Source organism: Calypte anna, chromosome 7, assembly GCF_003957555.1.
Source record: "Calypte anna isolate BGI_N300 chromosome 7, bCalAnn1_v1.p, whole genome shotgun sequence".
Taxonomy (NCBI): Eukaryota; Metazoa; Chordata; class Aves; order Apodiformes; family Trochilidae; genus Calypte; species Calypte anna.
In genome coordinates this window covers 10,774,845-10,789,252 of record NC_044253.1, presented here as the reverse complement: position 1 = coordinate 10,789,252, position 14,408 = coordinate 10,774,845, and the positions used below count along the sequence as shown (strand labels likewise).

Sequence of the window (14,408 nt, the reverse complement as noted above, 5' to 3'; positions counted from 1 at the left end):
GCATGGTTAATGCAGAGTATGTGTCTTGGTTGCAGCAAGTGTTAGTACTTTATTGTTTGTTCTCTTGCAGGAGAAAGCAATACATCACTGTAATCTTTGTATAAACATGCATTCCCAAAGTGCAGCTGATAGATCTGCCTGAATTCTTTGGCTTTGAAAAGAAAAGCATTTGCAGACCATACTTATGCTGGTAAATTCTGAGTAACAGAAAAATACGAAAACACTGAATTTTTGGTAGATATTAAAAAAAAATAAAGGAAGATAAAAACAGAGAGAGCATGCACAGGAATAATCAACTTGATGATTAGTCTCTAGCAATTTGTTAAAAGTTTTAGTAAGTGATTCACAGAGAGGTAGAAATATGGTGCAGGAAAATTCCTTACCTTCGTTCTCTGCTTTGTCTGCATTTATAGGGCTGGTAGGCGAGCTCCCAGAGGCCTTCCTCCCACTCATACCAGAAATCATTGCCATGGATGACAGTCTTCCTATTGCTCGGACAGCATGGCCTGTTTTCTAAGACATAACATAAAAGATTTCTGATCAATCCAATCCAACAGGCATGTGATTTTCTGAAACAGTTGTGCTTCGGACAAATTATCTGGGATCTCTGCAAACCTCGCTGGAATTGTTGGACAAACTGCTTATATATAGCTCTGTTGTTTTAGGAGAGACAGAGCAGGCTGGTCTGAATGACCAAATTTAGTTGCAGATATAAACTTCCCCTGATGAACTCATACCTAAATGAATGTCTCCGTTAGCTGCGGATAAAAAGCGCTGTGCGAGAGGAGGGCCGGAGAAAAAGCCACGTCCTGTTCAACTGGAACTGCACTCTGGTGGCAGAGAGCTCCCACAATAGCCACATGGGCTGGACTGAGCCTCATCAAGAACAAGTAACCAGCTACTATGAAATGAATGAGAAAGTCCCATCTTCATGATGGGCCTCTGACAGGCTTGGGAATCAACCACACGGATATTAAAATATGGTTAAACTACATTTCCTCTAGTATGGAATTTTGTATTTTTGTACAGCTTGCATGAGCTTGTAAGAAACACGTACAGTAGAATGTCAGAGGAAATATAAGGTGTATCTACAAACATGAATATTTTGTAGGCTACTCAAAAGGCCGGATCCAGGTTTTTTAACATCAACTCCCCTAACAATCTGAACCACACAACCGACCTCCTGCAACCCTTCCAGCATTAAAAAAAAAAAGAAGATATGGAGAGCAAATATGTCAAAGAAAATTATTAAACCAATATAACTGTATCCATGAGAAGCTTTGTGCTCCAAGAAGGCAGAGCAACTGGCTTCGGTGAATGAAACTACCACAAAATGAGGTAACTTTAGAGAGGGCCAGGCAGATGAGCTGTTCCCTGGCTGTTCAGGTTTGTAAAGGGTAACAATCCCCCAGCCCTTGATGGCATGGAGTGGGCAGGGAGGAGATGGTTATATCCCCAAAAGAGTAGGAAAAACTATTTGAACTCATACACCTTTTTGTAGCCTGAAATGGAATCATCACCTGTTATACATATACAGACGTGCACCCTCCTACTGCTTGCCCATAAAAACTAAACCTGCTTTCCTGCATTCATACTCTGGCCATGCTGGAGTTCTCACCAGCAGCAGAAACTGCCTGATGTGACATGGTTTTCAGAATCATAAACATTAGGAAAAGGGATAAGTAGCCCGATTCTATGTCCTCTTCATTACCTGCCATTTTCTTCTGGCCATATATTTCTTCATCCTATCTTTGGAAAGTTTTTTGGCTTCCATGGTTTTGGTGTCTTTTTGCAGCCAAGGATGCTGAAGACATTGAGTACAATTTAAGCGACTCCTGTTTTTATATAAAAAGACTTGTCAGTGTTGCTATTAATGATGGTTGAACTTACAGTTTTAACAGTATTTTACACTTTCTTTTCTGAGAGCTGATCTCTCTGTTGCTTAAATCTAGCAACATAGATCACATGGCACTATTTCCCAGCAGTGCTTACTTCTTAAACTCACTTTCACAATTCTTTTTTTTTTTTTTTGAGAGAGAAAACTGTGCATTTAAAAGTGTTAACAAAACATTATAAAACAGCACCAGAAGCCATATGTTTCACGCATGGAACACATACAGCAGAGTCACAATGGCAATGATTCAGCTACCTTATGCTGGCAGAACCTGGCCCCAGATCTCCTTTCCTGTGCTTAAAAGAAGTTACCCATTTCCCACCACTTAATACCTTCCTTCCCTGCAGCACTGAACACTTCACAGAAATGTCCAAATCTATAGTGCAGCCACATCCATTCTTTGTCCATGGTATACAAATAAATAACCCTCTGTCTGCTATCTCATTAGAAGTTAATTTTCTTTAGTTGGTTTGTTCAGTCTGCTGTACAAAGGGCTTCCAATTTAATTTTTTTTCCTATACTCAATTACTAGATTTATAGCAAAGCTGACTACTCACAGGTACAGCACTTAAAAGCAACACAGGGAAATAAATTTGGCAAAATTGCAACCCATATGATCAAGACAGAACATGTCATGCAGGAATCTGTGTCACACAGCAGTGAAGAGCAGCCACACTAAACCCCAGGCTGCATCTTGCCCAAGGGAGAAGAAAAGCAGAACAAGCAGGCCATTAAAAGAAAATGGTCCATTCAGACCCCGCGCCATAAAATAAAGGAGAAACCTGTACACAGAGACAGAGGAGCACACAGAGCTCCTTATAAAGTATCACCAGAGGTGCCTGCGGCGCCACCCAGATTCACAGTGAGGAAACACGAATGGCAAATTCAGCTAAATGCAAACATAGAAAGTGTATCAAGTCCAGCAGCTTTACTTCATATCTTTCTTTAGTAGGTTGCTGATAAAGTCCTTGGCGTCATCAGAGATTTCATCAAAAGCCTCATCATCGAAGTCCCACGTTGCTGAGGTGACGTTGGCGAGGGTTTCGTTGTCATTGTCTCCCATGAAAGGAGAAAGTCCACTGACCCTGGGCATGGGATAGACAGACACAAACAGTGTCAGTTTGACAATCTGCAAATTACCAGAGCAGAATGTTAAAATAATGTGTGACCCCCGCCCATGCTTTGCAGAGCTTTATCGGGAAAAGCTCCTTTTTGTTTGTTTGTTTGTTTTTAAGAAAAAAAAGACCCTAACTTCCTTCTCTTTTGCCAAGACATTTTAGAATCAGGGGAAAGTGTAGCATTCTAGGTTGTTAAATGAGTTGTCTAGTTCTGCATAAATAGTACTGCAATTTTCTCACCAAATTCAGTTGAATAACGCTTTTTCTTTTTTTTTTCCCCCTGACTTTGCTGCCTTTACTGTCGACACAAGTTATTTTGTACACTTCATTTCATTTACTCCTGCAGAGAGAGCTCAAGATGCCACTTGAAATCCACAGAGCTACTTTGTAAACAAAACTATCTTGAACTATATCACCAGATAAAACAGCACCACACCAATGCAGGCTGCAGAACAACACAGATACATCCAGAAATAATTTGGCATTATGTTCTCAATCAGTCATGATGATGCATGAGATGGAAATAATACTCTTTTATAATGTCCACTGAGCTTCTAAGACTTTTACTCAATATGATTGATAAATTCCCAGTGAAAGGCAATCAGGCAGAGTATCTTTCTCTACTTGAGTGTTGTCCCTTATTGCACTGTACCTTTGTGCATCCACATATTTTTGATTCCTGCATATGTAACCTTGTAAATAAAAAATTCAGGTGAAAGTTACTTATTCCTGAGAACTGCAAGTTAATCAGATTTTTTCCAGGTCTTCTTCCTTGCATGCAATGTACATATTAACCTATTCTTCATTAAAATTTTACAGATTGTATTTGCTTTCTCTGTGCAATTGTCTTAAACACTTGCAACAACCAGTTGTATTTCGAAAATAGTTCTTTTAAACATTTTTTAAATATGGAAAAATAACTGGAACTTGTTAGGGTCCTGAAAGTACTATATGGAAAAATGTGGAGATGCTACTGAATATCACAGAACAGACTGGTAGAAAAAGAGACTGGGGTCAAATAATGTGAGCTACTACTAGTACAGTCTTCTTAAAATTTATTTTACCACTTTTTGTTACTAATTACATTCAAAAAATAAGATTTGGAATTTCTTCCTAAGGATTTTATTTCTATAAGCAAAGCAGATACTCTTTGAAGCCTCACACAAAGCAGATACTAAATCTTTTACCGTTTCTGGAGGTTGTGTGCAGTACAACAGAGTCTACAATCTTAACGTGTATACTTCAGAAATTTTCTAGTAATAATACATGAGAAGAAGATAAAAGCTTTGTTTCTTCTCAGACAGAAGGAGGTAGAGCAGAAGGTATAAATGGGGCACATTCAAATAAAACAGCAAAGCATGACTTTATAAATGTATAATATACTATAAACCCATTTATGAACATATGACAAGCATGTGTTACAGAAAACTGGAAGATTAACGTACTGAAATGCTCACATAAAGCAACTTTCCCCGACTGTTCTCTGTCTTTGGCACTTGAATTACTCCAGGAGACAAGGCTGGAGAGTCTCCCTCCGTTCTGCCCCCAGGCACATCAGCAATCATGGCCAGGTAAATCACTGAAGCAAAATCTCTGTCCTAGAATCTGCAAAGCACTCCTGCAGAGCCTTAAACCTACCCCCACTCCAACATTTTAGCATTTCTATTTATGACAATGCCATCATTCTCTAGAATGTTTTAGAAAGGGGAAAAAAAGTCTCATTCAGGATGCATTTGCAAAATTGTCTCATTTTTGACTATGTAGCAAGTTCAGTAATCTCCCAGCCAATTCAGCAGCTGCTAAAAAGGCTCACAGATTATACAAATAGAGGATCTGTGAAGTATTTTTTAGTTCACTGTCAGTACAAGAGATGCACATCTTCTCCTCATCCAGGTAAACTTCCAGAGGACATGCTTGGGCAGTCAGAGCAATAACAACCCCATTTCTTTTCAATACATGATCAAAGCATGGCCGAGGTGAACTCTGCATAGCATTACCACAAATAGTTTTGTGCACCTCTTATCTTACATTAGATAATATTTTTGCCTATTTCCAGAGGTAAGAGCTGCAGTATTGAGAGATTTGTTCCACGCTAAAAAAATTGTTACAGAGACATTGCTCCATGTGGAAACACCAATGCCCTACAACTTTGTTTTGGTTAGCTTCTGGATTTTTTTTTTTTTTTTTTTTTTTTAGGATGGCAAGACAGAATTCTCCAAATCTTAAATGCTGTGGTAGGATTGACCCATCCCATGCATTTGTTGTAGTTTCCAAATAGCAGTGTAACTGTACCCATTCAGACATTTCAATGAACCTATTCTTGTCTTTCTGAATGTGCTGCTGCAGGTTTGTAAGACTAAAATAATTTTCTCTTTCTACCACAGTTTTACACTGTGAATGAGTTGCCTTGTCATGGAAATACTTGAAAGAGCTGGATCCCTTTTTATAGTTAGAAAACAAAACCAGCAATTAGTGTAGATTATAATGAGAATTTTTTGTCTTTAGCACAGTTATAAGTGACCTAAGGCTGGGTTGTTCATCTCTTAATAGCCATTTAAAGTAATAATGGCTCAGCAACTCCTTTGACTGATTATGGAAACAGTTTCTTTTTGGAATGCTGAAGCTGAGTGATAAAGATGAGCTACCAGCTCCATAAAATTAATACTGAGCTTACCCTGCAAAGTTACTATTAGACAAGCAGCAAGTTGTTTACTGAAAACGTTTTTCCAGCTACTTAACCAGGCAGCTTCCTGGCATGTTAAGAACCATTTGTTTAGAAAATCTTTCACAGTTTCCACTTCTAAATAAAGAAGATATTTTATTCCCAGGCAGTTCCCTAACATTTACTGGTCTGTTCTAACAAAACTCTGAGTGTAGATTTAGAAATGTTAAGATCAAAAGGGTCCAAAGTGGTCGCTGGCCTCACCTCCTGTGTAAGCCCATCTTTTTCACTTGGAAGTCTGCATAAGGCTGCCACTAATCCAGGGAGATGAGTTTGCTGCATGTCTCAAAATGCCAGACTCTGAGCATTCCTCTGCAAGCAGTGCTTGCAGCAGCAACTGCTCTGGGCTGATGGTTAAATAAAACAGTCCCAGGCTGCTCTGTGGAGGATAAGCATCCACTGGACAAAATCACCTTTTCCTTAGCTGAGGGCTGACTGACTCCTGCACTGGTTGGCACAAGACAGTCCACTGAGCCCATGTAAAGGCAGGCAGCCCAGTGCTGAAGCACGGGTGTTACTCTGTGTTCCCATCCTTGTTTTACATGCTCCGTGGATTAATGAGGAATCACAGTTTGGCAGTACCACTGAACAAATAATTCTTTTTCTTTTCAGCAGCACAGTCATGACATTAAAGCCCCCCAACTGGCTTTACTGAAAGAACAAGAAGTGCTCTCTCCTATTTTTATATTAAAAAGGCTCAAATTTTTAATATGACATGGAGCCAAGTGCAAGTCATCAGCATGCCTTGCCTTATCAAAGTCCCAAGTCTGCACACCCAAAAGATACAGTATGTCAAAAGATCTTTCAACCAATCTAAAGTGCTAAACAAGAGAGGAATAACAGCAGTGATGAATAACACAATAGATCAAAGGGAAAGGGAAGGTTTGAAGAATCAGGATGTGTGTTATTAGATAGGTGCTGGAGGAAAAAAGCATACAACAAGATCAACTGTGATATTAATAACTCTAAGATATAGCATATGAAAAACTAGTAATTGACAGAGACCAACTGAGATATTCACTGCCTGGCAGTTCTTGACAAAGCATGAAGAACTAATGGGAAGGGAGTGGAAGCTTGAATCAGCCACAGCCAGTTCCTCCCAGAAACAAGTCAGATTGTCTGGTGACAGAAGGAAAAGGGCAATTCACTTTCAATGTACATAAATGTGGTACTGAAATCTAAGGGTGAAAATTGGTTTAGAAGAAAAATAAAATTTAGAAAAATTTTCAGATTGCTAAGTACTGGAAATATGGACTATCCAAATGGATCATCAGAAAAGAACGAGAAATAGAAAAAAATAGCAAATTCTGCAATGCCCAGAGGAATAAAATGAATAAAAGACCTGGAAAGAATTCATGTTCCTTAGATAAAAGAAAGAATTCTTCATTAGATAAAGCATACTGTAAATGCAAAAAGAAACACTGAAATAGACATAAATGGAGATGATATACACAAGCTATAATATTTGTGGCCTGTTACTTCAAAGGCAGTAGATCAACTTAAGTATGTAGGACAGTAGTGTGATGCAGAACAGGACAGAGAGCAAGATAAAAGTGGGAGATAAAAAACATGAGGCAGAAGATCCAGACAGAGAAATTTAAGGAAGAACGAAGTCTGATGAAGAGACAGGACTGTGTAAGTTATCCAGAAGGATAAAAGGATTTAATGCATAGCTTAGAAATGTGGAAAGGGAACCCATGAGCTGTAGGATGGAATTAAGTCAGTTGAGCCATAAGGAAGACAGATGCAGCATCCCAGCAGGGAGTGTGATGTCTGTACTTAACGCCTGCATAGCAGAAGGCTGGAAGAGATTTGCTGCAGGGTTTTGGAGGAATGCTGTCACCCTGTTTCCTACTTGAGATTACACGTTATCCATTTATTCTTCTGCAGAGAAGACCCTTCACTCACTAAGATCTCTTTAACAACTCTTGGTGAAACCTGGTTTGCATTTGCTGTTGCACAGAGTATAGTGGAAACACAGTCCCTTTCTAGGCAGGTTACAGGTTTCTTAACACTCTAGAATCCTACCTTAAAAGAGGTGTTTTGTCAAGCCAAGCTGTAGAATGCTCCCTGATGCTTCACTTAAGACATATGACAGACTGGAAGCTTTAGGCCATCAGCTGCATGTAGCAAACCTTCCCTTAAGTTCATTTTCTGCTCAGTGCTCACCTCTTCCTTCATGGCCCTGCTCAGTGTCAGTGGGAGAGGGGATGGAAATACTGAGTTACAAGCAGAGGGATGGTATGTGAGACAGCCACCAAGTAAGTCTTACACTTCGTGCATGAGATTTGGCAGTTCTGTGCTTATAATCAAAACAAGAAAGCAGAGCTACTACTACAGAGGGATGCAGTTCTCAATGAGTTTTATTTGCATTCTGTAACGATGATGCGATGGCCCACTGTGGAGAGCAGCTCCGAGTTGAGTCTGCACACAGCTGGGCTTTCAGAAAGTGAGGGCAGATGGGGAGCTTGTCACTCTGGGGTGGAGCAGGGAAGTCCAAGTGATGACTCACAGGTCTGCCCTGACTTCTAGTACTTTATTCTTGTCACAAGGAAGGCAAAAGCTGATTGTTACTGTTAATCATTATTGTGGCCATAGCAATGCGTCAAAAAGATTTTTGTTGCATTTGGGAAATGTAATTTTCCTCTCATGAAGAGTTAAATGAGCTTTAACGACACCTTAGCAAACAAGTAATTTCATAATATATTTCACAAGGCATATTGGGCCACCTGAATCAAGTGTAACACCACTCCAATCCCATCAGCTGAACATTACAGCATCCAATCATCTTGCTTCTGATGGACAGAGAAACTGGGCAGCAGCAGCTCTGCCACTGCCAGCAGACTGGTCTTTGGTGAGACATTTCACCTTTTTTCCATCGATTTCACCTGCTCCCTTCGCCTTGTCTGCTTGGGCAGTGACAGTGCAGTCCAGCACACGCCGTACAGGGCAGCACCCAGCCCCGTGCCTCGGGGGCACACACCGCTGCTGCCAACGAGTTTTGCCTCAGTTGCCCGGCCTGGCACTGCCAGTGCTGCAAACACAGGAACCCTCACGGCTGCTTTGATAACAAACCACAGCAACAGACGCCATCCTGCACCCCAAAATTGCTGTCACTGGAGCTCTCGCCCTGCTCCCGAGGGCGGCAGAGGCCTCTAGAGGGCAATGCAGCACTAAGGGAACGGGGGGTCTCCATCCCTACTCTCTCCATGCTGCCCTTCCAGGGCTTGGTAACTCAGGAGGCCCCAAAAGCCAGAGAAATAAATGAGTTTGTCATCTGAGTGCTGCGTGTGTGGTCTGCACCATTTGAACTACAGAGTGATCCAAAGGAGCTTTCAAGATCTAGAAAGAAATGCTGAAAGGGAATGGAAAATGAAGGTCCTGTAAATAAACTGGTAGAGCAAAGTGACCTTGAAGAGTGTAGTATGCTTCACAGAAGCAACAGAAGATAACAGAAATATTCAGAGCCTTGGCTGGGAGTAAGAGAGTTGATGTAGTAGCTTCTGCACAGGATGAGAAAGAAAATAATGTTGCTTAGTTTGGAAAGGAGAAGACAACGAGAACAAGCATGGGCTGACAAAGCAAAGAGAGTGACAGAGTGAGCAAAAAGCTGTGCACTGCCAGGTGACAAGGAAGAGGGTTGCCAGGGTGGAGGAGGCTCTTTAAAGAAGAAAGATATTGAGACAAGATGTTTCTCTCAGTATCTTTCAAAGCAGATCAGCCATTTACCTACTATTGAAACTGGAGCAAGGGAGAAAGAACCACGCTCCAAATGGAGTTTCTCTGTTCATGTGTTTATAAGGCATCAGATGCATAAAGTCACATTTGGAAGAAGATCATTTGATGTTCTAGGCATAGAGATCCTATTCCCATATACATTTCTCCAGACCCACTGAAGGTCCTAATCACATTCTATCAATTCACACATAAAGATTAAATCAAACACTGAAATATGTAACCAAGAGCTGCAGCCAACCGCCCTTTAAAATATTTCCATGAGCTTGAGGCCTGCTGCTTACAAAATGTATTTATCCAGTGGTTTGTGCTTAGTAATAAAATAAAATAAAATGCCCTATGAACAGATATGGTAATGCTGGAATATTTTCTTCTGTCCCACGAGGGAAACAATCTGAATAAGAAGACCCTAGAACTTCACAAAGATTTTCTCTCTTGGGAATAATAACAAAATGGAAATTATCAGTAATTAGTGTTTGTCCAAACATTACTCTTTACCATCTGGGAGGGAAAAATAGTTTAAGTTAATAATAAAATACAGTCACATTGTATTCTTAAATGAGATGAAATGTTGCTGGTTTATGATGTAAGATGTACAGCACTAATTGATTGAATTTCCAGAACTGCTGGTCCTGCAGTTTACTATTTACACCCTTCAGAGAACTTTTATTAAGCACACTGGAGCTGCTAATTAGAATACAAAAGGCCTCCAAAAAATGGAGGAGAATTCATAGGCTGAGGGAAATTTTATATGTTCAGCAACAGTCAGCATTTGTGTTAAGAAGGGCAAAGGTACTCACAAGATGTAGCAGATAACTCCTATACTCCACATATCTGTTTCATATCCAATAGGTTCATAGTTTATAACTTCTGGAGCCACAAACTCAGGTGTCCCAAAGAGAACTTTCAGAGAACCTGCATTTTCTGTGAAGAATGAAAGAAGAAACCATAAACTGCTGCATGCAGGCTTTTAAAAACAATTATTCCCCAGTAATGGAAAAACCAATTTTGCCCTCATATCTGAGATTTTGTTAAAGATCCTTATAACAAAAAATAAATGATGCCCAAACAGCTATTTTCTTAACTGACACATATAAAGCAATAAACAATTATTTATTAACCATCTGCAAGCACACAGCATTGTACAAGAAGTAAGTAGTAAGAAGGTCTCTCTTGCAAGGAGTTTCCAGAAGACCGAGTCTAAGAAAGAAGAGAACTTGCAGTCTGTAATTCAGATTTGGGTGTCCTGAAATACAAAAATGTTTCAGTTCCCTTCACTTTAGCAGCTGCACAAGAGGATTCAGGATTCCAGTGTCAGAAATTGAAGCTCTTATGAATTACCTAAGGATTATCAAAGCTCAGGGGTCTGTATTTTATGGTAAAAGGAAACAGTAGTGATGAAATTAGAATAAGAACAAATAAATGTTTTACTCCAACATATTTTTTATAGTTTTAATGGAAAATAAAATCAATACAGGTTTGCACTCCTTCCAGATTTGAAGTGGCACAGGTCAGTGGCAAAACCAGAAAAAAAGCAGATGATGTGGATCTGTCAGCTCACTACCTTGCCAATAAAACTGGGGCTGAGCCTGCTCTCAGAGCCAGACTTGCTCACCAGCATACCTGTGGAGCTCCAAAGAGGTGAAGGGGAACCACAAATTCTTACTCAGCAGCTGCCACTCCAAACTTTTTCTCATCTGGCCTGTAGCACTATAGCACTGTAGTGTCCTATTTTGGCTCTGCTTGAACACGGTGTGGATGCTTTTAAAATTATCTACAACAAAGGTTCTGCAATGTGAGCTGAAAGAATGAGGTCAAGGGACACATTAACCTCCTCTTCATTTTTCTCATGCTGACCCATTGGTATTGCTCTAATGGAAGATACAGTGAGGAAGGCAGAATCACAACCCCTTCAGAACCCAGTATTGCCAGCTTATGCTGCCATTGTGCAACTATGAGTGATGTGTCTTAACTTTCAGCCATAGGGTGAAACACAACACAAGTCATTTAAATGGAAATTATTAAGCAAATCTCAGTGGGTTCTTTTTCATCAATGCTCATTCTAAATAGGATGGGCAGAAGAAGCGAAGAATAAGCAAGGTCAGCAAGGAAGGGAACTAAAGAATACATTAGGGACTAGGGAAAATAAAACAATTCCAATGAAAACTTTTTAGTATATAAATATAAAAATGTAAGGAATCAAATTGCTTTTGGTTTGAAACAGGCTTTGGTTGACAAACTTGTCCTATTTGCACATGTGCCTGAGCAATCAGTATTTGTCTGAAGTGAGATTCATTGCACTATGTTTATCTTATATGCAAGTGAAACATCCAGATTAGGCACAGTAAAATGACATAGTGAGTAACCTCTGGGAGCAGCTTCAGGAAATCACCTAAATCCTCCCATGCAAGTTCACCAGCTTCAAAACCTTGCTGCCAGATGTCTAACCTTTAAAAAGCACATTCACAAGCTGTTCCACAACATCCCCATACTCACATAAACAGAGTTTTCTTACTCCAAAAGGTAGATTCCTTTTCCTAATATCCAGTCTAAACTGACTTAGCCTAAAACAAGGGCAACATGCTCTCTGCAGTGGCAATGAGGAGTGAGAAATTACTCACTGTGCTTTTCAAAGCACAAATAGGATCCCATCTTCCCATTTGCCTTGTTCATTAGGTCAACACCTACATTTTTTTCCAACTGTCCTTTTGAAAACTTACTGAAAATTGCCACAAGGAATCCATTTTTCTAAAAGCTTCACCATGATCCTCCAAGTCTCCAGCTTAGAATTTCATATCCAAGTTTGGAGGCTTTTCTGTGCACTGTGTAAACTACCACGAGCTGCTGTGTATGCAAAAGGCTGGTGTATGAAATGTGCTGCCCATAGGTCAGAGAAACTGATTTTTTTTAAACATGGTACTTGAGTGCAAGCATACAGTGTGAAACATCTGATACAGCATTTTCTGTGTATAAAAGAAAAAATAAAATTAAAGTAATAAGACCTTTTCTATGCAATAATATGTCAAGTCTTTACCCAGATGTTTACAAGGTTATTACACAAGTAGGATCTGTGTTTGAATACCCCTTAGTTCAGATAGAAAGATGGCAAGTTAGCTGCAAACTGTTGCAGACACTGTGTATAGTCAACTGATTTAAAAAAAAATAATCTTTACACTACTCAAAAAATCATTCTCTTTTCTCCTCAAGAAGTTTATCTTAAGTGATTTTCTACATGTGTTCCTCAGCACACCAAAAAAGGTCAGGAAAATATCCCACTGCAGCTCTGGCATTTCTTGACAGTGCAAGAGAACTAATTAGCTGCAGAAGATGACTGCAGAATGAGCTGGTCCTAATTTCTTTAAAACTGATCAGAACATTGGCTATTTAGTGGCATTAGTTTGCACCAGCTACAAAAAGAGTAAATCTCAGAAGCTGAAGTGCAAAATCAGGCACCTGTCCCTTCAGCAATCCCTTGACTGAATGGTTTCTGCTCAGTCAGGGTCAGGTCCACAGGATGAGGGCTCCAATCCCACACCCATAGAGGCCAAAGTCCATGTGTCAGCCAGTTGCAAAATCTCAGTGCTTGAGGGAACTCAAGTGGAGGAGCGTGCCCTCGGTATGTACCACAGAAGACAATGACCAAAGAGAGGGTACTTAGTGAAAAGTGGGTTTAGTAATTTTTGTAAGTAAATGAAGCATCAAAAATTGTTTCCTACTTTTGGAAGACTCTCAGACAAAATGTTATGAATGCCTTCATGATTAACACAGTGCTTGTGCTATATGGGCATGGAACAGGGGGGCTCTTTCTCTTCCTAGGGAAATGCCACACATACTGAGTTATGCAGAACGAGAAGCTGATGAAAGAAACAGCAAACACCTATGATGTAACTTTGCAAGAATCAGCAGCTTATTAAGCCAAAAGAATGTACAGCAGTGTAAAATCAAAATCAGTGTCAGTCCTCATTGCTCTCATCCTTCCACATCAAGAAAAGTTATTCACAGGTTAGAGATGTCCTACATACAGCATGACTGCAGCAGCTCACTGTCAGCTGTGCAGTAGACATTGGTGCCACAAGATCAACAAAAAAACAGAAAAGCTTTTGGATATGAGCAGGCTACTAAAGCAGGATCTTCCTTTTCTAATGTGAGTTTAATTGTGCTTTAAAGTTAAAAAGGTATTTAAAGAAATTCCTATATAAAGGTCATTTTGTGGGTATATTATATAGCTCGATGAAATCCACTCCAGCAGCACATTAACAGTTTTCAGGCTGGCAGCTGGAATGTTATGGAATGAAGTCTTTCTCACACTCCTGATAACAAAACCTTCAGCACTGGAACTTAACAGTTCATCTGCTTCCTCAACAATGACAATAACAATAGGTTCATGCTCCCAGAAAACCATTGGCTCCATGTTGGGGAGGGAACATAAATGGCATCAACCTTTTTTTTTTCAATGAATGAAACAATTGCCACATTTCTGAGTTCACAGTGTCTATGTGACCAAGATTCATATAATACCCTTTTGGAGCTGAACATCATCTAAAAATCTGAAAACCAGATCTCCTAGTCATTCAACATGCCATTTTTTGGCTTGTTTCAGTAAAATTCGTTTCAGTAAAATTTTATTCTTGGGCATGTGGTAGTTTGTTACTTGAGTGTCAAAAGAAGTAGGATGAGCAGCATGCAGGCAGATAAAATCTGGAAAGTTGTATTTCCAAACTGAACTCTTACAAAAATCATTGCTCTAGTTTTTAATCAGTATAAAATATAATTTTGTTTAAAAAAGGAAGGCAAAAGATTACAAATAACAATCTAGTTGTGGGCCTCTCTAGAGAGCAGCAATTCATATGAGTTGTCCTGATCAATCTATTGGCAGAAAGAGACACAAATTTAATTTCAAACAGTATAACAGGTTCATAGAGTATTTTAGCTCCTTTTA

At 39.7% G+C, this 14,408-nt stretch overlaps 1 protein-coding gene across 2 annotated transcripts in view; it reads right to left on the bottom strand.

Moving 5' to 3' along the window:
- The window catches only part of MYLK (myosin light chain kinase), a 193,796-nt gene that overhangs the window by 2,633 nt on the left and 176,755 nt on the right, over window positions 1–14,408 (bottom strand). Inside the window, exons 28-31 of one of the 2 annotated variants that reach the window (XM_030453933.1) lie at window positions 10,270–10,393; window positions 2,827–2,979; window positions 1,712–1,835; window positions 384–513 (exon numbers count right to left, since the gene is read on the bottom strand). In XM_030453933.1, coding sequence (XP_030309793.1) covers window positions 384–513; window positions 1,712–1,835; window positions 2,827–2,979; window positions 10,270–10,393 — 531 coding nt within the window. Of the gene's footprint in view, window positions 1–383; window positions 514–737; window positions 816–1,711; window positions 1,836–2,826; window positions 2,980–10,269; window positions 10,394–14,408 lie in introns of those variants that run through there. The other variant, XM_030453934.1, reaches the window with a different exon arrangement.